The following is a 21,599-nucleotide window of genomic DNA, read 5'->3' as shown; positions in this document are numbered from 1 at the left end:
TCTCTTACTACCAAGAAGGGGACAAACAAAACAAGCTAACAAGACATCCCTTAGCTCACTAATGATTCTGAATAAGAGTTTTAGGAAGGTCCTAGAGACGGATCTCTCTGCCTTGTCCTAGGCTGGGTGAGTAATACGAGGAAGTGTTGGGAAACAGGGTGACCTGTCCTCAGGTGTTCTAGGAATGCGTCCCCGCTCTCCTCGACATCTGTGTCTGTGCGCTGTGACTGTGCCTGCGCGAAACCCGTCCAAACGGAAAGACCAGTCAAGGACGGTGATATTTTTTCCCCTGATCCTTTTGCCACCGCCCACTCCGGACAGGCTGACAACCTAGATTGCTCCCTGGAACTTGCCTGACTTTTCCACCTCTTCCCACCCAGCTAAACCGCCCCCGCCCCCCCCCCCCAACTCGCGACGCGGATGGGACGGCGGAAGACCCAGCGAGCATGCGCGACCATCCCGAGCATGCTCAGTAGCGCGCGCGGCGCCCCGGAGCTTCGGCCCAGAGCTGCGGCCGACGCGGAGGTTTCGGCGGCTTCTGTGGCCGTGACGGGAAGTGAGGTGGTTCGGCTGGGCGACCGCGGCGGCAGAAACAGAGGCGGAAGGGTCGCTGCGGAGACGACGTCGTCGATCCGGGTGACTGAGGGGGCTGAGCGCCGAGAGCACTCGCCCGCTCGGAAGCCGGATCCCGAGCCGGGCGGGATGGATCATCACCAGCCGGGGACTGGCCGCTACCAGGTGGTGAGTTTCTGGCCCCAGCCCGGGCCTCCTGCGCCGCCGAGGACCCCGGGATTGCCCCCCCGCCGTGGCCCACAGAGTCCCTTTCCTCGGGTTTTTCGCGGAGTGGACGTGCTGGCTAATTTATTTTTTGCCTCTTCTGGCAGGACCTTGCTTCCTTCACACCTCTCGGATGGAGCCTGCCTGTGGCTCCTTTGAGACCTTTCTTTCCAGACCCCAGTCTCCTTCGAGGTCCCCATCCCTCCGCTGTTAGACACCCCTACCCCTCCCTTTAAAACTTGTATCTGTTTTATGTCTCACTTTCTCGATCATTTCGTTCTGCCCTGACCCAGTCACTTCAGAGATATTCCTGTGGATTGTATACTGGAAATGAGTTCACATACCTGCTGGGAAGGTGGTCGCCGTCACAGATGGAGTGGGTGGGGAGGAGGCAGGTGTAAGCCCTACGTAAGGTGGGAAGTGGATTTGGTAAAAAAAAAAATGTGGGCTTAAAAATCGTGCAGCTGTAGAGAATAGTCGTGGGGATGAACTTGTTTCTCAATTCTAGTTAACCTTGTCATTTTGTCCTTTTCTGTTTTGTTAGAATTAAAAGTGATTGCATTCTGTTTTCTGTTACTTTTGTTTTTTTTTTTGGTAGGAGGGGAAACAGGAAGTTTTACTAAAAAATGCTAATCTTGTTTGAAAAATTTTCTTTAAATACAAGGTTTTCCAGCTTAACCGTATAAACCTTTGTATGTTGAAATGAGTGAAAAGTGCCCCTCTATGTTTTCCGTGTCAAATTTTCAAATATTTTTTTTCTCTGATTTTAATTCCGGTGGTGTCATTGGAGATTCCTACGTAAACCTTATTTAAAAAATGGACTCAGCAGTAGTTGACTGTTTCGTTGCAGCTAGGTAGCATGTTATTCTGTAAACTTTGAGGTGGAAATTTAGTTAAACCTATTTACTGAGGGAGAGGAGGAAAACGTTAATATGGAGCACCGATGATGCAATTAATAGTACTGTTTGTGAAATTTACAAATATAGATCTGTTAGTGCAGATTTCATGTTTCAGATCTATTTGCACAGGAGAGACTTAGTTGTGAAGTAAAGAATTTCTGTTAAGTGTATTTTGACAAATGCAAAGGCTACTGAAAGATGAAATCCCAGTGTATGTAATTTTGCATTTTTTTTTTAAGATAAAAGCTCAGGAGGCTTCCACTTCATCTGGTTTACATCCGGTAAAATCTCCAAATGATGTATATTCTGAATTCTGTGAAAATTTATCAGTATTTTTGGAATGGTTTGGAAAATGTTGCTGCCAGTTTGGGAAGGCATTTGTCAAGTTGTTAGTGTATACACATTTGGTGGTTTGTTTGTTTTTTAAGGCATTCCTATTTTTGCAGATGTTAGTAAAAATAAAATGCAATAGGTAAATATTGAATACCTATTGCATTTACCAGTGGGATTTCTTTTCTCTAATCTGTTTTCTTTCCTGTTGCTATTTGTTTCCCTTAATGGTGTTAACTGATTCGAATTCTTTCTCTTTGGGGGTTTTGCTTATCAGAATCCACCATGTTCACATATACAAATCACTGCTCAAAACATTTTTAATTGATGTATTTGTGCCTTAAAGTAATTTATTATAGTGTCACATTTGCTTTCAGTAGTTATGATTATTATTTTTAAGAATTCCTAACACCAAAATGTTGGAAATTGCTGTCAGCGTTAAGATATTTTCTTTTTCTCTACAACTCCTTTCAAAATAAGTGGACAGTATCATTTTTTTTTCTTTTTTTTATAAATTTATTTATTTATTTTTGGCTGTGTTGGGTCTTCGTTCCTGCATGCAGGCTTTCTCTAGTTGCGGCGAGCGGGGCTCTTTGTTGCGGTGCGCGGGCTTCTCATCGCAGTGGCTTCTCTTGTTGCAGAGCACGGGCTCTAGGTGCGTGGGCTTCAGTAGTTGTGGCTCACCGGCTCTAAAGCGCGGGCTCAGCAGCTGTGGCGCACGGGCTTAGTTGCTCCGCAGCATGTGGGATCTTCCCGGACCAGGGCTCGAACCCGTGTCCCCTGCATTAGCAGGCGGATTCTTAACCACTGCGCCACCAGGGAAGTCCGGACAGTATCATATTTTATTGCCTTCCCTGCCCCCCCCCCCCCCAAACTGGAGATGTGTCCCACAGAGACTTTGGATGGGTGGAGGCATTCCTTCAGAGCAGCGGGCAAAAATCTGTCCTTCTAAAGATACTTCTTGCTTAAAGTAGGTAGGACATCAATTTGTTTTCCTTGTAAGGTGAAGTGTTTGAAAATCTTAGTACAGTTTACATGCAGATTTTGATTCCAATTCCTGTGTAATTACATGGTAATTTCATCTGTCTAGAATAACTCTTGGTTTTGTTGAGAATGGCCTGATCAGTAACTTTACCTAGGTATATGCGCCAACCCCCACCCCCCCCACCCCAAACTACTGGAGATGTGTCCTACATAGACTTTGAATGGGTGGAGGCCTTCCTTCAGAGCAGAGGGCAAAAGGAAATAAAAGGCATCTGAGTTGGTTTGCAGTAAGCTAGGGACCAATCTACAGCTTACAGCTCTGGCTTGTATAATGAACACAACTGCTGTGTGGCTGACTTTAGCTCAGTTTTGGTTTTTTTTAAAAACTCTGGAATGGTTAATAACAATGGAGCAATAAACAGGTTCAGTTGTTGAATGTTTAGAGCTGACTAAGTAGGAGATAGGAAAACATGCTTGGCGGTGAAATGGTATACGATATTAATTTTCCACTTATTCATAGAGTTAAATTTTAGCTTTCCGTATTGGTAAGTTAACGGTGATGCCTAGGACCATCAGAATGACTTACTACCATTAACCAATTCACAAGCTTTATGTGGAAACTACTTTTTCTGTGATCGCTCCTCCATTGTTAAAAGTGTCCAAATTTTGTCAAGTGATAACAATGTACAGAGCTACAAATACAAAAAGCCTTGACTTGTTACCCTTCTAATTTAAGAAAAAGCCAGGTAGTTCCATTGTGTTATGGGAAATTCAATTTTGTCTGGTAGGAAATGGGCAGTGTTGCCAAACTATGAAGTAGGTGACTTGGCTTGGAGCTGTTATGCCACATTCTAACTTTGATGTTTTCCATTTTAAAGGATTTGTGTGTGTGAACCACCAAGCTGACTACTAAGCTTTCAGAGGTATTCTGTGTATAAGTTAAATTGGCACTGTGGATTGTAGCAGTAGTTTCCCAAACTGTATCATTCAGAATGATGATAATAGATGATCTTAGAAGATTTATAATATATATTAGCATATAATGACGTACATTTGCATATTTAAACCATGAGAGCTTCTGCCGTAAAGACAGTGATTTGGATTTGTTTAACCTAGCTCTTCCTAAACCTTGACCACAGATTTTTAGAGAAAACTTTGATTATATTAACATTTCCAAAATGTTAGTTTTCTATAAAAATAATGAACTATCCATACTGTGATGATATAGATACTTTGCTCTTGTATATGAATTAGAGTTGTCCTTGATAAATCAACTGGGAAGGAGGTTGACTATTAATAGTTAACAAAAACCCTCACATCTTTTAAAGTTATCTGGGCTTATATTTAGGTTGTGCTGATGACAATTTGTGAGCCCTTGGCTTAGTTACCTAGCATCTTGAAGCCTCAGTTTCCTCATATTAGTACCTACCTCATTAGGATTATTATGAGAATTATATAATGTAGTATAAGTAAAAAATATAGTGTAGAGACTGGTACATGATAAATATTATGAATAATGTAAGGTAAATAAACTATAAAATAGTGTATATATTTCAGTTTTTGCTGGTGACTGTGTTTTTGTCTCTTGTTTTATTTAGCAACGTGAATATCAACTAGTTCTTTGTTGTCCCATGTCAAGAGCAGTGAAAAGGCTTAAGATCTGATTTTACCGTGTTTACAAGCTGATAGTCTGTTGATGTTTCATGGTTGCTGGCAGAAAAACAGGAGACTCCCAGGTCAGAAACAAATGACATTATTACTCACAGCCCTGCAGACTCATGAACGTCAGCATATTTGTGCTGGTTTTCCTTGTAACCAGGTCCCATGAGGGTGACAGGTCTAGATGGAAGCACAGAGTGGATCACAGCTAAGGAACTCAGGACCAAGGGTCTAGCCCTTTTTTTTTTTTTTTTTTTTTTTAGCAAGCTGCAAACATTGTAGCAAAGAACAAACAAGCTAGTTCACCTCTCCCTGAGAGGCAGTTAAGTGCTGTGGTAACCTTGACCTTCTTTCACACTCAGCAAGAATGTGCAGGGACACTCAGGCCCATAGCAGGCTGCCTTACCCAAGAGTACATTTTCTGGATGAGATAATATATGGTGATTTTTAGGTGCAGTCGTTGACTTTTGTTTTCCATTTTAAAGAAGTATTTCAGTCTTTTACTTTACGTTGCTCTCTAGTTTTGCCTTCCTCTCTTGGCCCAGCTAGATTCCTTTGATCATCACTTGTTTGTTTCCTTTGAACTTATCAATATCCTTTATCTGGTTTACATTCTTACCACACCTCTTTTACATAATCAGGGTCATTGCTTAATCTAATAGGTACTTTTCAGTTCTCTTCTTGCTTAAGTTCCTTTATGTTGACATTGTGAACTTTCTCCTTGAAACTCCTTCCTCATTCCTGAAATGAAGGAGCCTTCTACTCTTTACTCCCCTGACTTTCCTTCTCTGCATGAACTCACTTTGTACTTAATCCTCAAATGTTGATACTTTCTATGGCGTGGACTATTGTAATAGCTTGCTTAGTGCTTTCTTCCTTCATCTGACCATCCTTCTGCATATTGTTTGCGCTGCATAAATTGTATTTGTAGAATATAAATTTGATTTTCATTTCTTTGCTTAAAAATCTTCAGTGGCCTCTTACTGAATATCCCCCCCCCCCCTTTAACATTAAAACTTTCGGGGAATTCACTGGTGGTCCAGTGGTTAGGACTCTGCACTTCCACCGCAGGGAGCACGGGTTCGATCCCTGGTCTGGGAATTAAGATCCCACAAGCCGCACAACGTAGCCAAAAACAAAACAAAACAAAAAACTTTCAAATATATACAAAAGTTGAAAGAATTGCACAGTTAACTTCCATATACCATATACCAGTTGTAGGGTCTACAATTCCCAACATTTTGTTGCATTTGTGTTATCGTATATCTGTCAATCCATCTTATTTTTTGAGCTTTCAGAATAAGTTGCAGATATCAGTGTACCTCACTGCAAACCACATGCTTATCATTAGCCTAGAGTTCAGTATTTCTTTATGGTTTTTTTCCTTTAGGATAAAACTGACATATAGTGAAATGCACAAATCTTCCATGGCCAATTAGATGAGTTTTGACAAGTACATACATCTGTGTAACCCAAACCACTTTTGAAATATAGAGCAGGGATCAACAAACTACATTCTAACTCTTGTTTTGTAAATAAAGTCTTATGGTAGCACAGCCATGCCATTCATTTACAGTGGCAGAATTGGGTATTTGAGGCAGAGCCCAGAAAGCCTGAAATATTTGCTATTCTGCCCTTTACAGAGAAAGTTTCCTGACCACTGGGATAGAACGTTACTGTCACCCTAGAAAGTTCACTCATGACCCTTCCCTGTTCATTCCTACCCACCAGGTGATCGTTATACTGTTTTGTTTTTGTTTTTCACTTCGAATGAGCTTTGCCTATTCTAGAATCATACAGCATGTAGTCTGCAAAGCTTCTTTCACTCTGCAAGAAGTTTAGGAGATTGATCCTGTTATTGTGTGTATCAGTAGTGCATCCCTTTTTATTGTTGAATAGTATTTCATTGTATAAATTGTACGAATATAGGACAGTTTGTTTATCCATTGCTCTGTTGATAGACATTTGGGTTGTTTCCGGTTTTTGGCTATTACGGGCAAAGTGGTTAGGAATATTCTTGTGCACATCTTTTTGTGGGCGTACGTTTTCATTTCTCTTTGGTGGAATTACTGGGTAATAGGGTAGGCGTATGCTTAATTTTATGAGAAACCACCAGACTTTTTTCCAAGTCTGTGTACCATTTCCAAGTGTACCATTTTACACTTAGACCAACAATGTATGGAAGCTTTGGCTGCCTCACCACCTTGCCAAAAGTTTGGTGTTTCAGACTTTTTAATTTTAGCCATTCTGGTGGGCTTATTGGATTTTTTTTTTTTTTTAATAAATTTATTTATTTTTGGCTGTGTTGGGTCTTTGTTGCTGCGCGCGGGCTTTCTCTACTTGCGGCGAGCGGAGGCTACTCTTCGTTGTGGTGCGCGGGCCTCTCATTGCGGTGGCTTCTTTTGTTGCAGAGCACGGGCTCTAGGTGCACGGGCTTCAGTAGTTGTGGCACATGGGCTCAGTAGTTGTGGCTCACGGGCTTAGTTGCTCCGTGGCATGTGGGATCTTCCCGGACCAGGGCTTGAACCCGTGTCCCCTGCATTGGCAGGCAGATTCTTAACCACTGCGCCACCAGGGAAGCCCAGGCTTATTGGATTTTGAAGTATAAATTTCTGTTCTTAACATACAAGTTCCTTGAATGGACCTTTCCATACCAATACAATGCCACATCTTAGCAATCCCGCCCCCCTCCTCCCCGCCCCCCTGCCCGCCTTAATTTTTATGCACTAACTGCTGGAGTTCAGCAGGACATACTTATTATTACCTTCACCCATAATGTCTTCTCTCTTACTTACTTCCCTGACTTTACATGTGTTTATTTCTCACCTAAAGTTCTGTACCACACCCCTTTGGTTTGTTTGCCTTATGAAATCCTGTTCCTAGATGTAAAAACTCCTACGAAATTATAATTGGAAGAGGGAGGCAGGATGAGTTTCTTGCATCTGTCATCTCTACATCACGGCAGAGGAAAAGTTGAGAATCACAGTATTAGAGAACTTGTTATACTGAATTGTGTTTTTGTGTATCTTTGTGTACCTTCTAGACTGCTGCTTTTCCTCAGAAGTGCTTCAGGGTTCTGTGAATGTCTGATTTTTATTTCATCTTTAATATAGATTTTAAACTTTTAAAATACTGTAACTGAGGAAATTCACTCTCAGATGTGTTTAAAACCAAGTTTCCATAGCTTGAAGATTAGTATTATGTTAATTTGTGTTGCCAGGGTAATTTGGTTTTGAATGGACCCCACGTGGAAGTTTCTCTGGCTGTTTCTGTGCATGTAGCAATAGTAACTGAGAGTGTGTCATTAGTTTGATTGAGTACAGTTCATTTAAAAAAAAATATACAAACGAGTAAGCTACTTTAGAACACCTGAACGGTGCTGAGTCAGATGCTAGCCATCACTTAGGCATATTTGAGCAGTACATGATCCAATAATGGTGTAGTATTTGCGCAGTAACAAGTAAATGCATTGGAATTATATCCTGAAAATAACATATTATAGATAGTTTATGTGTGTATCTTGTGTTTTGAGTGCCTCTTGTCGGATTTATACTTAAGATAAGGTATGGGAGCAGTTTTTAGATATCATTATTGATTAACTGTGAAACTGAGGTCCTATAACTCATTTATTCAATATTAATTTATAAAGTATCTCTGTCAGTCAAATTCTGTTTTAGGTGCTGGTGAACAAGACAGTTAAGTTCTCGTCTCATGGCTCATACTTTGGTGGAGGGGAGGCAGATAAATAAGTGAGCATAATTTCAGATAGTAATAGATGGTTTAAAGAAGGTAAAGCAGGATGATGGTATAAATAATACATTTTATCAATAATAAAATAGCAATAATAGAATAATAATATCTTCTTGCATTATGTCAGGAATATGCTGAGAACTCTGCTATGTGCTTTACACACATGAGCATATTTATTCCTTAGAACAATTCTGTGAAATAGATAATGTTATGATCTTCATTTTGCAGATGAAAAAAATGAGACATAAAGAGGTTAAATATATACAGGCATGTGTGTGGATCTAGGTGTGATGGATCTGGTATTCAAATCTTGGTGTTTTAGTTTTATATTGCTTTGTAACAAACTACTCAAAGCACAAGCATTTTATTATGTTTCAAGATTCCTTGGTTTGGCTCTGATCAGCAGAGCGGATCTTCTGTTCCATGTGATGTTAGCTGGGGCTCCAACCATTTGGGGGCTTGATTGGGTTGGAACCTCCAAGACGACTCATTCCCTTCGCTAGCAGTTGCTGATGACTGTTGACTGGAAGCTCAGCTGGCACTGTTGAATGTTGATCATTTCAGTTCTCCTCTGTGTGTCCTCTTCATGTGCCCTCTCAGTGTGACCTTGGCCTTTCACATCACAGGAGGAAGAGGAAGCTGCCATTCCTCTTAAGGCTACAGCTTAGAACTCCAGAATGTCATTTCTGCTGCATTCTGTTGGTTAAAGCAGCCATAAATCCAGCCCAGGTTCATAAGGAGGGGAAATAAACTCCATTTCCCAATGAAGGAGAGGCAGTGCACATACATGGAGGCAAAAAATTGATGGTGGCATCTTTGGAGATGGTATGCCACACCAGTGGGTTTGACTCCTCAGTGGATTGGAATCAGGATTATTAGGGAACTCTGTCCACTCTGCAGGTGTGACACTCAGGCCAAGACTTGATTGAAATGTTCTAGCTGATGAGTATTTCAGGTGTGATAAGGGCCTGTGGAGCAAATGAGCTTGTTGGTTTAAGAAATAAGAGAACTGTGTGCCTAGAGCAAGGTGAAGGGGGATGGCTCAGTGGAATGGGACAAAACAAAGAAATCAATTTTATGCTAGATTTGATAGAAGAATGGAACTCTCGTTTGTAAGTTTTGTTGAAAGCAGTCAAGTCCGGTTACATACCTTGCAAGGTGCATTGCCAGGTGAAAACGTGGGGTCTTGGCCTTGGATGGGAAAGCCAGTCTCCACTTCCGACGGGCCTGCTGTCTTAGCCCACAGCACCCCCAAGGGATTGCAGCCTCCATGCCAGGACTTGCTAGATACTGCTTTGCTCGTGAATGTATCATGGTGACGCCAGCCTGGGATGGGGATAGCTACCACCTTGCCGTACTCCTAGTCATGAGGTGGTGAGTTGAGCTGAGCCAGGGCGTTCAGCTGACTGAGAATCTTTCCTGGGGAGGCAGACTGCCTGTGAGCTGAGGCACCAAGTCCCTGGCACATGCTCTTTTGTCCCATTGGAGTTCACTTATAAAACTTGGATTCAAAGGTAAAATTATTAAGAATTTAAGGGTGACCATAGAGCATTAAACCTCAAGCATGAGGCCCTCCTGCAACAAAGTTCCGTGTGACTGCACTGGTCATGTGTTCGTGAAGAGGGCCCTGAAAGGAATCTCACTATGACGGTGGTAGTGGTGGTGGTGATGATCTAGACCAGGGGTCAGCAAACTTTCCGGTAAAGGACCAGATAGTTAATATTTTAGGCTTTCCAGGTCATGTGGTCTGTGTCACAGCTGTGTGCCAGATCTGCTGCTTTAGTGCAAAAGTATCCATACTTAATATGTAAACAAGTTAACATGGCTGTGTTCTAATAAAACTTCATTTACAGAAACAGATGGTGGGCTGGATTTGGCCTGCTAGCTGTAATTTGCCCACCCCTGGTGTAGGTGAAAGAGGAATGCACCTCATAAAGGCCTTAAGTTTGGGCCTGCTGCAGGATGCTTCTGACAAATTTTTGTTTCACTCAGTCTTGAAATAAACCCTTAGGAACGTGGTAAAGGTTGTTTTGCATCACTTACTTTTTGTACCTGGTAATCAGGCAGGCACTTGGTCTATCACTAGAATTGGTGTGGAGACCCCAGTTAGAGTATAAAATTTCCGATGAGAACAGCAAAGACAAGTTTCTCATGTCTGATGGAATCTTCATTCTGTTGGAGTGGTCACCTCATTGAGGCCATTTAACATCACAATACCCCCTTCACAGTACTCCCTAGCCCCATTTCCTGCTACATTTTTTTCCATAGTACTTATCACCACCTGATATTATCAAGTATTTTACGTGTTTAATTCCTACCTCCTTCTTTCCCCTGAGTGTAAGCTTCATGAGGACAGGTATGTTTTGTTCACTGCTATACGTTCCAGTATCTGGCATATGGTAGGCACTTAGGAAGTATTTGATAAGAATGACTGAATGAGTGGTGCTAGCTCAAGAGCAATTCCAGAGACTCAAAATCTTGCTTATGTTATTTTATTCTCTTATTTTTATAAGAATTCTTTTTTTTTTTTTGCTACTGAGACTTGGGCTCTCTCCGATTGTGTGTGTGTGTGTGTGTGTGTGTGTGTGCGTGTTTTGCATTACCTTACAGCTTAATGTATGTTGCTTAGTGTCTGTGTCTGTCTCCTTCCTTCTCCCCTTCTCCCTCTCCCTCTCTCTCTCTCCACACACACACACACACACACACACACACACACACACACACACATTTTTATAAGAATTCTTTTTTTTTTTGCTACTGAGACTTGGGCTCTCTCAGGTTGTTTGTGATATATGATTGGCCCCATAGGGTTGTTCAGTAAGAAACCCAGGAAGCCATGTACAGTGGTCCTGCTTAGTACCTTCATTGACTGTGGAGTTGTGGGTACTGCTTTGATTTTTCTCATCTGCTTTATATTGACTACTTAGAGACTATTTTCTTTTTATTCTTTCCTTAATATCACACCTACATGCTAAAACACTGTCTGATTATATGTGTATTAATAATATATTATTTTAGAATTTTATACATATTCTACATGTGTAGGCCTGACTTAAATTTAAATAACTATGGAATACATTCTGCTGACCTTATTAAATGTAAATTTACTCAAAAGGTCCTTGTAATTAAGGCTAGCCTATCTACCATTTGGTTATAAATCATCCTCTGTTTTCATGCCATGTTGTTGTTATGGTTTCTTCCAAAAGTTTGATCACTTAGCTGGAATTAAGGTGTAGGTAAAATTCTTGTAAAGACATGCCAAGTGCAAGTTGGGAAATACTGCAAGTAGTCTAAGATTTACTATCAGATTATTTCAAGGTTTTGACTTTTAAGATTTGAACATCAGTGATTTAGGTATTTTTAAAAGTTTAGAAATGTGCTGTGGTTTAGTTTGTCTATGATGTTTCTCCAGACTTACCCGTTACATTATGTAAAGAAATTGTGCTATTTGGCAGAGGCTTTGAGAATAAGGAAATAAACTGGATAGTTTTACTTCTTTACTAATTTTGAGGCTCGTAGGACTTGTAGCCTGTTGGATGTTAGACTGAAGAAATCCAATAGTTTTTAGAGAACATTTGTTCTCGTTTGGGTAGGGCATTCATTTATATCAGCATGACTTTTTGTGTGATTTCCCCACAAGGGGAAGGATTAACACTTGAAATAACACTTGAGACCCTTTTAAGTTTTTGTTTGTAACCTTAGAGAACAACATGAGCCTCCGCTAAGCTCACCTTGCTTACTTTGTTACTGCCCTGCACACGTTCCGTGTTTTGAACTGTAATACTTTTGTTCTCTTGCCCTGCTCCTCTCCAGGCGCCACTCCCAACCATGCTCTCCCTTGCCTTCTGACTCTTCTGCTTTCGAACATACGATTGCCCTCTTTTCTTTTCGTTCTGCTTCCTCCAGGATGAATTTCTATTCTTTATTCAAATCTGTTCAGATGTTCTCTTCTCCAGAAAACCTTCCCTCACCGTCTCCATTTCCTCCCTTTTTTACCAAGCTCAGTGTATTCTTTTAACACTGTGCACTCATCCCTATCATAGTCCTTCTTCCATGGTATGTATTTTGTAGACTCAATGGGAAGTAGGGCTTAGGTCTGTCTTGTTTATAATAGTACACAGTGTAGTTCTGGGCCCATTATATAGTGCCTTGTAAATACTTACTGAAGAAATAAATGAATGCCGTTTCTGAATGATTTCAAGTGTATCCATGCGGTTACTGATATATTTATAAAGTGAACAGTTTTCCAGAGTTCTCTTATGTAAAAGTAACAATATGTTGCCCAGCCCATACAGTGTTGATATTCTGCATGTCCATAATTAGGGTATGTACTTTGCTTTTAGAATAGTGCCGAGAAACCTGTTTAGATGAATTCTGGTAGTTTTACATAATTCCTCATCTGACTGGTGACTTGCATTTGCCAGATAATTAACCATGGGTAGGTTATTTGGTTTACTTATGGAAAAAGGAAGATAAATTGTCTCCAGATATTGTGGAAGCAGTTAGTGATCATTTTCTTCAACCGTCTCATTTTACAGAAGACTGCCTGAGGGAGGTTCTGCTTAAGGTTATGCAGCAAAGCTTGGAGGACAAATTTGATTCTATTACTTGTAGACATGTCAGCTGAGTTAAAAGATCCTGGGAAACAGAACTTTCATTACAGTTAACTTTCTTTTATTGACGGCGATGCCAGACATGAGGAGCATGGATGGTATAGGATGAGCCTGGTAGTTTCAAATCCTGGCTTCTCACTTACAAGCACTGTAACCTTGGGCTGATTACTGAACATCTCTCTGCCATAGCTTCCTCATCTATAAAGTAAGGATAGTATAAGTACTTCCCTCATAGAATTATTGTGAGGATTAAGTGTATGAAAAGCTCCTAATATTTGGTTAAATCGATAATTAGTGTTTACATTTTATGACTTTTATTTCTTTATTGTTTTTAAATTTTTATTGAGGTATAGTTAATTTACCATGTTGTGTTAGTTTCAAGTGTGTAGCAAATATATATTGTTATATATATATCAGGATATTGAGTATATTGATATATATATATATATATATCAGGATATTGAGTATATTGATATATATATCAGGATATTGAGTATAGTTCCGTGTGCTATACAGTAGGTCCTTGTTGTTTACCTATTTTATGTATAATAGTGTGTGTATGTTAATCCCAAACTCCTAATTTATCCCTCCCCCACCCCCCTTGTTAATTCTTTGCAGATCCTCTGGTCATTTTTCAGAATTTGCTTTTCAGCTCCGTTTTTTTCTTTGCATGGTCACATGCACTGGATAAGTATTAGTTCCTTTATTTTGTTCTTTGAAGACATTCTTCCTAGAGCCCTCCATCCTCCTGTTTCTATCTGTACTATTTGTTCTCTAGGCCTAGTACACAGCTGTCGTACTGAGACTTCCCTTCATCACTTCACTATGTTGGATCGGCTATTTCTTGAATTCCATTTGATTTCCATTTATTTGGGATTTTCTTGTATATCTTTTTAAAAATTTCTAATTTAATTTTTTTTGTGGTAAGAGACCGCACTCAGTATGGTCTCATTCCTTTTAAATTTATTGAGACTTGTTTTATGGCCCAGTATATTATCTTGGTGATGTATTATGTGCGCTTGAAAAGAATGTATATTCCTTTTTTTTTTTTTTTTTAAATTAATTAATTAATTTATTTATTTTTGGCTGTGTTGGGTCTCCGTTTCTGTGCGAGGGCTTTCTCTAGTTGCGGCAAGTGGGGGCCACTCTTCATCGCGGTGCGCGGGCCTCTCACTATCGCGACCTCTCTTGTTGCGGAGCACAGGCTCCAGACATGCAGGCTCAGCAGTTGTGGCTCACGGGCCTAGTTGCTCCGCGGCATGTGGGATCTTCCCAGACCAGGGCCCGAACCCGTGTGCCCTGCATTGGCAGGCAGATTCCCAACCACTGCGCCACCAGGGAAGCCTAAGAATGTATATTCTTGAGTTGTTGGATATAGTGTTGTATAAATGTCAGATCAAGTTGGTTCATAGTATTGTTCTGATCTTCTGTGTCTTTACTGATTTTTGTTTTTGTTTGTTTTTGTTGTTGTTGTTTTTGGCCACATCACACGGCTTGCAGGATCTTAGTTCCCTGACCAGGAATTGAACCTGGGCCCCTCCAGTGACAGTGCTGAGTCCTAACCACTGGGCTGCCAGGGAATTCCTTGCTGATTTTTGTTTTTGTGTTATTCTACTAGTTGCTGAGCAAGGGGGTGTTAAAATCTGCTGTGGTTATGGAGTTGTCTGTCTCCCTTTAATTATCTCAATTTCTTGCTCGTGTTCTGAGGTTGTTACGAAATGCCCCTCTTTATCTCTGGCAGTGCTCTTTGTCTTCAAGTTTGTTTTATTTGATATTAATATAGCCATTCCTGTCTTATTTTTTTTTATTTCCCTTCTTATTTTTTGTATGGCATATCTTTTTCTGTTTACTTTCAACCTGAGTTCTTAATGTGTGCCTTTTGTTGGTGGCATATAGTTGGATTTTGCTTTTTTATTCACTCTTACAGTTTCTGCCATTTAACTGGAGTGTTTGTATTTAATGTAATTATTGGTATGGTTGGTTTACTTCTACTGTTGTATTATTTGCCTTCTGTTTGTCCTCTCTTTTTTTTTTTTTTTCCTCTTTTCATCCTTTTCTGCTGCCTTTTGGATCATTTGGTCAAAATAATTGTTTTAGTTTCCTTTTCAAAATTTCTATTGCTTTTTTTAGCTATTCCTCTTTATATTATTATTATTATTATTAATTAATATTAATAATATTATTTATCAATTATTAACGTTAATATTATTATTTTTATTATTTTTGTGCTTGCTCTAAGATTACAATAACCAGTGAAGTTAGGTATATATGTATACATATATGTTTAACATTAATGTCATATGACTTCATGTAAAAAGTAGAACTTTGTATACTGTGTACTCCCTTCCCCCTGCCAAACTTGACGCTATAGTTGTCATATGTGTTACCTGTACATTCACTGAAAACCCCAACAAACGTTATCATTTTTGTTTTAAATAGTAACACATATTTTAAAAAACTTATGAGGTAAAAAGAATCTTTTATATGTACTTAGACATTTACCATTCCCTATGCTCTCTCTTCATTCCTGAAGAAACAAGTTTTTCTTTACTATCAATTTTTTTTCAGTCTAAATAACTTCCTTTGTCATTCCTTAAAGTGCAGATCAACTCTAATCAATTTTCTTTCTTTTATTCAAAATGTCTTTATTTTACCTTCATTCCTGAAGTATTAGATATTTTGTTTTGTGGGGCGGTGCTGCACTGCGTAGCTTTGGGATCTCAGTTCCCCAACCAGGGATTGAACCCAGGCCGCGACGGTGAAAGCGTGGAATCCTAACCATTAGGCCACCAGGGAACTTCCCCTATAGATACATATTTTGGGTGTAGAATTCTTGACTGAGTTTTTTTTTCTTTCGGCCCTTTAAGATTTTGTTCCATTTTCTTATGATGACCATGGTTTCTGATGAGGAATCTGTAGTTATTTGAATCATTGTTTCTCTGTATGTAATATATTGGTTTTTCAGGCTGCTCCAATAACTTTTCTTTACCTTGATTTTTAGAAGTTCTCTTATTATGATGTGTCTAGGTGTAGTTTTCTTTGAATTTGTTCTGTTTTAGCCTCACTGAGGTTGAATTTGTAAATTTACTTCTTTCACTACTTTGAAGAGTTATGGACATTATTTCTTCAGTTCTTTTTTTCCTGCTTCAGTCGCTTATTTCCTTTGAGTCTCAAATGACATGTTTTCTAGACCTTTTAAAGGTTTAGAGTCCCTGTGGCTCTATTTGTTTGTTAGCTTATTTATTTTTTCAATCCTTTCTCTTTTCTCTTCTTTAGAATGGATAAATTCTGTCAATTTAAATTCACTCTTTCCTCTATCTTCATTGTGCTATGGATCCCACCCAGTGAATTTTTTATTTCATGTATTTTATTTTTCCAGTCTGAAGTTTTTATTTGGTTCAATTTTTTGTTTTCTATTTACCTGCTGAGATGGCCTGCCATTTCATTGATTTCAAGATAATATTGCTTTACTTCCTAAAACATAGTTGTAATAACAGCTTTAAAATCTTTGTATGGTAACAGTAATCTGAATCATCCTGGAATTGGCATCTCTTGATTGCCTTTTCCCTGAAGAGTGATTTATATTTCCTAGTATTTTGTATTTCTGGTAATTTTGGATTTTATCCTGGATCTTCTGAGTGTTTTGCTATGGTACTCTGGAAAATGTAAATACTGTCTCCCATTCTGTGTGCAGTGGTTCAGATCTATGCTTAATTCCTTAGGCCTTAACTCATCTGTTTTAGTTCAGTCCTACACATGCATGGTTCAAGGGGTAGTGATTTCCCCTCACTTTCTGGCCTGCCTGGGCTGCATTTGTTCCATGCTTCCTCTGGCTAGAAATAGCAAGGGTTCTATTGAGGTTTTAGTAGCCCAAGACAAGGTGCCTCTCCACAACCATGGTTCTGCCTTGCAGCAAAGCTGCAAAAAGAACAAAAAGGGAAAACTCTCCTTTGTGCAGGTTGCTTCTCCAAGGTTTAATTTCCCTCCAAATCCCTATTTTCCTTAATGTTCAGAATGCTCAGATAGTTGTTTTTCATATTTTGTTCAAGTTTATAGTGGCTATCAGTGGGAGGGTTGGACTGTAGGGGGCTTATACTGCCATGCTGGAACTTGAGCCAACTAAAGATTTTTGAGGTTTTTGTTTTTCTACTCCCTGTATTAACTTTCCTTCTAATATTTTTGTTTTATTTTTCTTTCATATTGGAGGTTTTCTTTAAATTTGGGTGTTCTTTCTTTGCTTATTTATATTCTATAAGCTGTGTTTGTGTGTATTTGACTTGTTAAGCAAGGCTTGTGTCATTTCTTGGTGAGCCAGCCTTTTCATTGGGGACCTCCCAAACGTCAGGGTCTGCCATTTAGTTAGGAAGCTATAGCAATAGTTAGGTAAGCGATAATGGTGGCTTGGATTAGATAATTAGATAATTAGTGGCATTAAAGAGAAGTAGATGGGTGGATTCAAAGGTGTGTGTAGTGTGTGTGTGTGTGTGTGTGTGTGTGTGTACTTGAATCAGCATCAGAAATACTCATAAGGGTAATCCTGTGGAAGGGTAGATTACTACCCGTGAATTTTTTTTGGAGACATCTTGACACAGAAAGAGTCTGAGTTTAGAGACAGTAAAATCTGAATTTGAATCCTGTCTTTGCCCCTAACTAGGTGTGTCAGTTCAGTTATTTAAAGTTTGTTCGACCATACTCACCTCAGAGGGTTGTTGTAGGAACTAGAGTAGATGCTATATGTAAAGTGTCTTTGTTTTGTTTTTTTAAAGTAACATTTATTGGGCCTTTACTATGTCAGGCATTATTCTAAGCATTTACAGGTGTTATTTTTTGTAATCCTTGTGAAAGCCCTGTAAGAAAATAGACTCCATTTTGTAGATGATAAAAATGAGGTCCAAGCAGGTCACAGAGTTGGTAAGTGCGGGAGTCTAGATTTGAGTCTTAAAAAGTTGATTCCGAAGCCTTTGTACTTAACCAGTATGCTTCATATCCTTAGTCCAACGTAGGTGGTTGAGGATAGTCTCATAACTGTTCGTGCCAGTATTTTGTTAGTTTGCTTATTGGTACGTGATATATTCCTACATAGTGCTTTTCATTGACTTATTAATTAAGAGCAAAATTACTGTAGTATGTAATGAAATATTTTTAAGTCTGCCTTTATCAATGTTTAGTATGCTAAAACATTAAGCATACTAACATTTATCAATGTTTTAGTATGCTAAAACATTTAAGGCTTCTCTTAAAGACTGGAAAATCCAGTCTTTAAAAAGGTAAAGTTAAAAACGTAGTTTACCAGAGTTTCTCCCCCTCCAAAAGTATTTGGTAAATTCGTTTTATTACGTGTGCTGAGATGGGTTTGCTGACAGTTGGAATTTGAGTACCATATGGGACCACCTATCCAGTTTCTCTCTGGATAGTATTTTCGCTCTGGTTTCTTCAAAGGCACAAGTTATAACATATTTTTGTCTTGTGCATCTTTGCTCCTAGTGCAAATCCATGCAGTAATGAATTCACGTGTGTGTAAATTTTTACTAGAAAATGTCAGTCGTGTCAAGTGTTGTGGAAAATCTTGGTGTAACAGTGTTTTTTTTCTTTTTTTTATTGATAAGTACCTTTAGAAATATGGCATTATAGTGATCATTTTAACATGAGAATAAGTATTTATACAGAAATAAAGAAATCAGTTTAGGGGCACATGAATGTCAACTTTTTGAGAGAGAGTGTGTGTGTATTTGTATATGTATTTAGCTTTTGATATTATGAAATTATTCAGATTATGTATTTACTTTTATCAGCCAATTTTTGAGGGTTTGCTTTGGCATGGAACACTTTGATGGATGAACCCTTTGACTATTGCCGCCAATGGCATCTTGGCATTTTCTGTGCTTCCTGGGTGACTAATCAACAACAGCATGTCTTGGTAATTGATATTACTGTATTTAGTTTTGCTTGAGGATTCTGTTCTTAGCGTCTCTGTGTTTGCTGAGGAAAGGACAAAACTAACTCTGAAGAAAGTTGGTATTTCAGGCCTGGTCCTTGCTGGTGTTGGCTCCCTGGTTTACCTGTGATACAATATGCAAACTTTTATTTTCTTTATTCCCCCTGTTGCTGATCTAGTCGCACTGTATTATGCCCTTGCCTCAGAACTCCTAGTTGTTAGAATTTAGAAGTTCTAGGGACTGATGGGTTGGGATTTGCACCTATTTCCTACACCCATACTGTATTAGGCATTTAGTAACCATTGGTTGAGCGACTGATAACTGGCTGACTGAATGAAAATGAATGAATCGCAGAAAGAAGATGAGGCTCGAAGACTCAGTCAGGGTTACACAGGAGGTGGTATATCTATAACTTAAATTTAGATTTTTTGGCATCAAACTATCTTCTGTTCATTTAGCAACTACTTGATTATCTAAAAGAATGTGAAATCAAACTAGACAGTACACTATAGTAATTTTTTAAATGACAAATGAATGCTTGTGATAGTAACTTTAACAGTATTACATGGGATTAGTTGCCTTATGCCCTTGCAAATGAAACTAAATCAAACTAATTAATGACATAGACTGGAGCTTCAGTCTACTCTCTGTGTAAGAGGCAGTACCCACAGCTCTGGATTCAGTTTATGCTAAGACTCTTTAAAGTTGGCAGAGGAAAGTAAGGACCCCTACAAAAGAAACAATGAATAGTCAGAGGTAGGAGGAAAACCAGGGACTTCCTTGGTGGTCCAGTGGTAAAGAATCCTCCTTACAATGTAGGGGACGCGGTTTTGATTTCTGGTCAGGGAACTAAGATCCCCCATGCCGCGGGACAACTAAGCCTGCGCGCCACAACTACTGAGCTTGCGTGCCTCAACTAGAGAGCCTGCGTGCCACAAACTACAGAGCCCATGCGTTCTGGAGCCTGCACGCCACAACTAGAGAGAGAAAACCCTCACGCCACAACTAGAGAGAAGCCCGCGCGCTGCAACGAAGATCCCGTGTGCCGCAACTACGACCTGACGCAGCCAAAAATAAATTAAATAAATAAATAATAAATCTTAAAATAAAAAAGGTAGGAGGAAAACCAGAGGGAATACTTCGCTGGCAACTAAAGAAAAACCAATTAGAATCACACTCAACTGTGTTGAATGTACACCATACCCTCCGCATTCTTGGGTTCTGAAATCTGCGGATATGGAGGACAGACTGTACTATGCCATTTTATGTAGGGATCTGAGCACCTGTGGGCCTTCCATATCTGCAGGGTGGGAGTGGAGGGTCCTGGAATAAATACCAGGATATCCGGGGACGACTGTATTCAAGATGTTTGATAGGATGAATAGGTTTTTGGATCTAACAATTAGAAAGAAGGTCATTGTTCTTTGTAAGAGCTGTTGGAGTGAAAGCCAGATGGTAATGGATTGGGTAGGAAATGGGAATTAGAAGTGCACAGATTTTTTTTTTTTCTTCTCTAGGATGTTTGTCATTGAAGGAAAAGAAGGACGAGATGGAAATAGTTCAAAAAGCACAAGATAAAAATTTAAATTTTAGCTGGGGGCAGGTTTTTTCTAAGTATGGTATGAATAAAATATACATGTGGGCAGAGAGAAAGAAGTTAGTGGAGAAAAGAAAGGAGAGACATATCATAAAGAAAAAACAAACAAACAATCCTTTGGGAGGCAGGATCTTCTCTGTACAGTTATCTGGCATTTAGGAGTAAAGAATATAAGTGGAAGCCGTACGCTAAATTTAGAGCTTCAGGGGAGAGAAACTGAAGGAGTTTTTGCTTGAAACCCTGTTTTCCTCTGAGAAGTAGGAGGCAAAGATTTGGACTGAGAGTTCCATGGTTGGAAGCGGGCGCTAGAAGAGTGGCGGAGCTGAAGCGCCTGCCATGGTGATGACTAGTTCTGATGGCCCTGCTGGAATTGGAAACTAAATTTGTACTCGGCGCCCGTCTATACAGTTACGGGATTTGCTTCTCTCCTTCTCCCAGGAGATAGTAGACAGTTAGACTCATCCCAAACTGGGTGTCGCTGGGGTAGCTGTGGCAGAGGATATGGGAACTAGGAAATTGAGGGTGAGTGTCATGCAAGTTTTTCACTTTATAGTCCAGGCTACATAGGATAGAAAGTAAACCAGGTGGCAGCAAATGGAGGGCCCAAGGAATAGACTTAGTGGAAGTAAGGGAGTGAAAAAGGCCAGGAGGTTGTGACCAGGAATTAAGAGGTAGAAATCTAATAGTTTCTAGTAGAAGCAGTTCTAGATGACTCTCAGGTCAGAGAAGTAGAGAACTGATGGAGTTACTAGACCATTCAACTTTGCATATTATTGCTTCCTGTTTCATAGCTGAAGTGTTAAGTTGGTTTAGCTGTCTTGTATTATAGTAGGAATTAAGGTAGAGGAGATGATATTGGAGGTAGGGGGCTGGCTTGTAAGTTTTACTCACTGGGGAATGATTTAGACCCTTGTAAATACTAAGAGCAGGATGAGAGAAAGTCTGGCAGGCTGTATAGACAGTATGAATTTCAAGAAAGGCTCTTGATCTAGCATTGGCTGTATCCAAGAACATTTTCTTTGTCTTCTTGTTTCCAGATAAGGGGGGATGGTGT

General features: G+C 39.6%; 1 protein-coding gene across 2 annotated transcripts in view; it reads left to right on the top strand.

Moving 5' to 3' along the window:
- Positions 1-382: 382 nt before the first annotated feature.
- The window catches only part of NDFIP2 (Nedd4 family interacting protein 2), a 63,576-nt gene continuing 42,359 nt past the window's right edge, over positions 383-21,599 (top strand). Inside the window, exon 1 of one of the 2 annotated variants that reach the window (XM_061170706.1) lies at positions 383-741. In XM_061170706.1, the coding sequence (XP_061026689.1) occupies positions 421-741 (321 nt within the window). In that variant the 5' untranslated portion in view covers positions 383-420. The remainder of the gene's footprint in view (positions 742-21,599) is intronic. The other variant, XM_061170705.1, reaches the window with a different exon arrangement.

Source organism: Eubalaena glacialis, chromosome 16, assembly GCF_028564815.1.
Source record: "Eubalaena glacialis isolate mEubGla1 chromosome 16, mEubGla1.1.hap2.+ XY, whole genome shotgun sequence".
In the NCBI taxonomy this organism is placed as follows: domain Eukaryota; kingdom Metazoa; phylum Chordata; class Mammalia; order Artiodactyla; family Balaenidae; genus Eubalaena; species Eubalaena glacialis.
The sequence above is the reverse complement of the archived record's forward strand: the minus strand, read 5'-3'. Positions and strand labels throughout refer to the sequence as shown.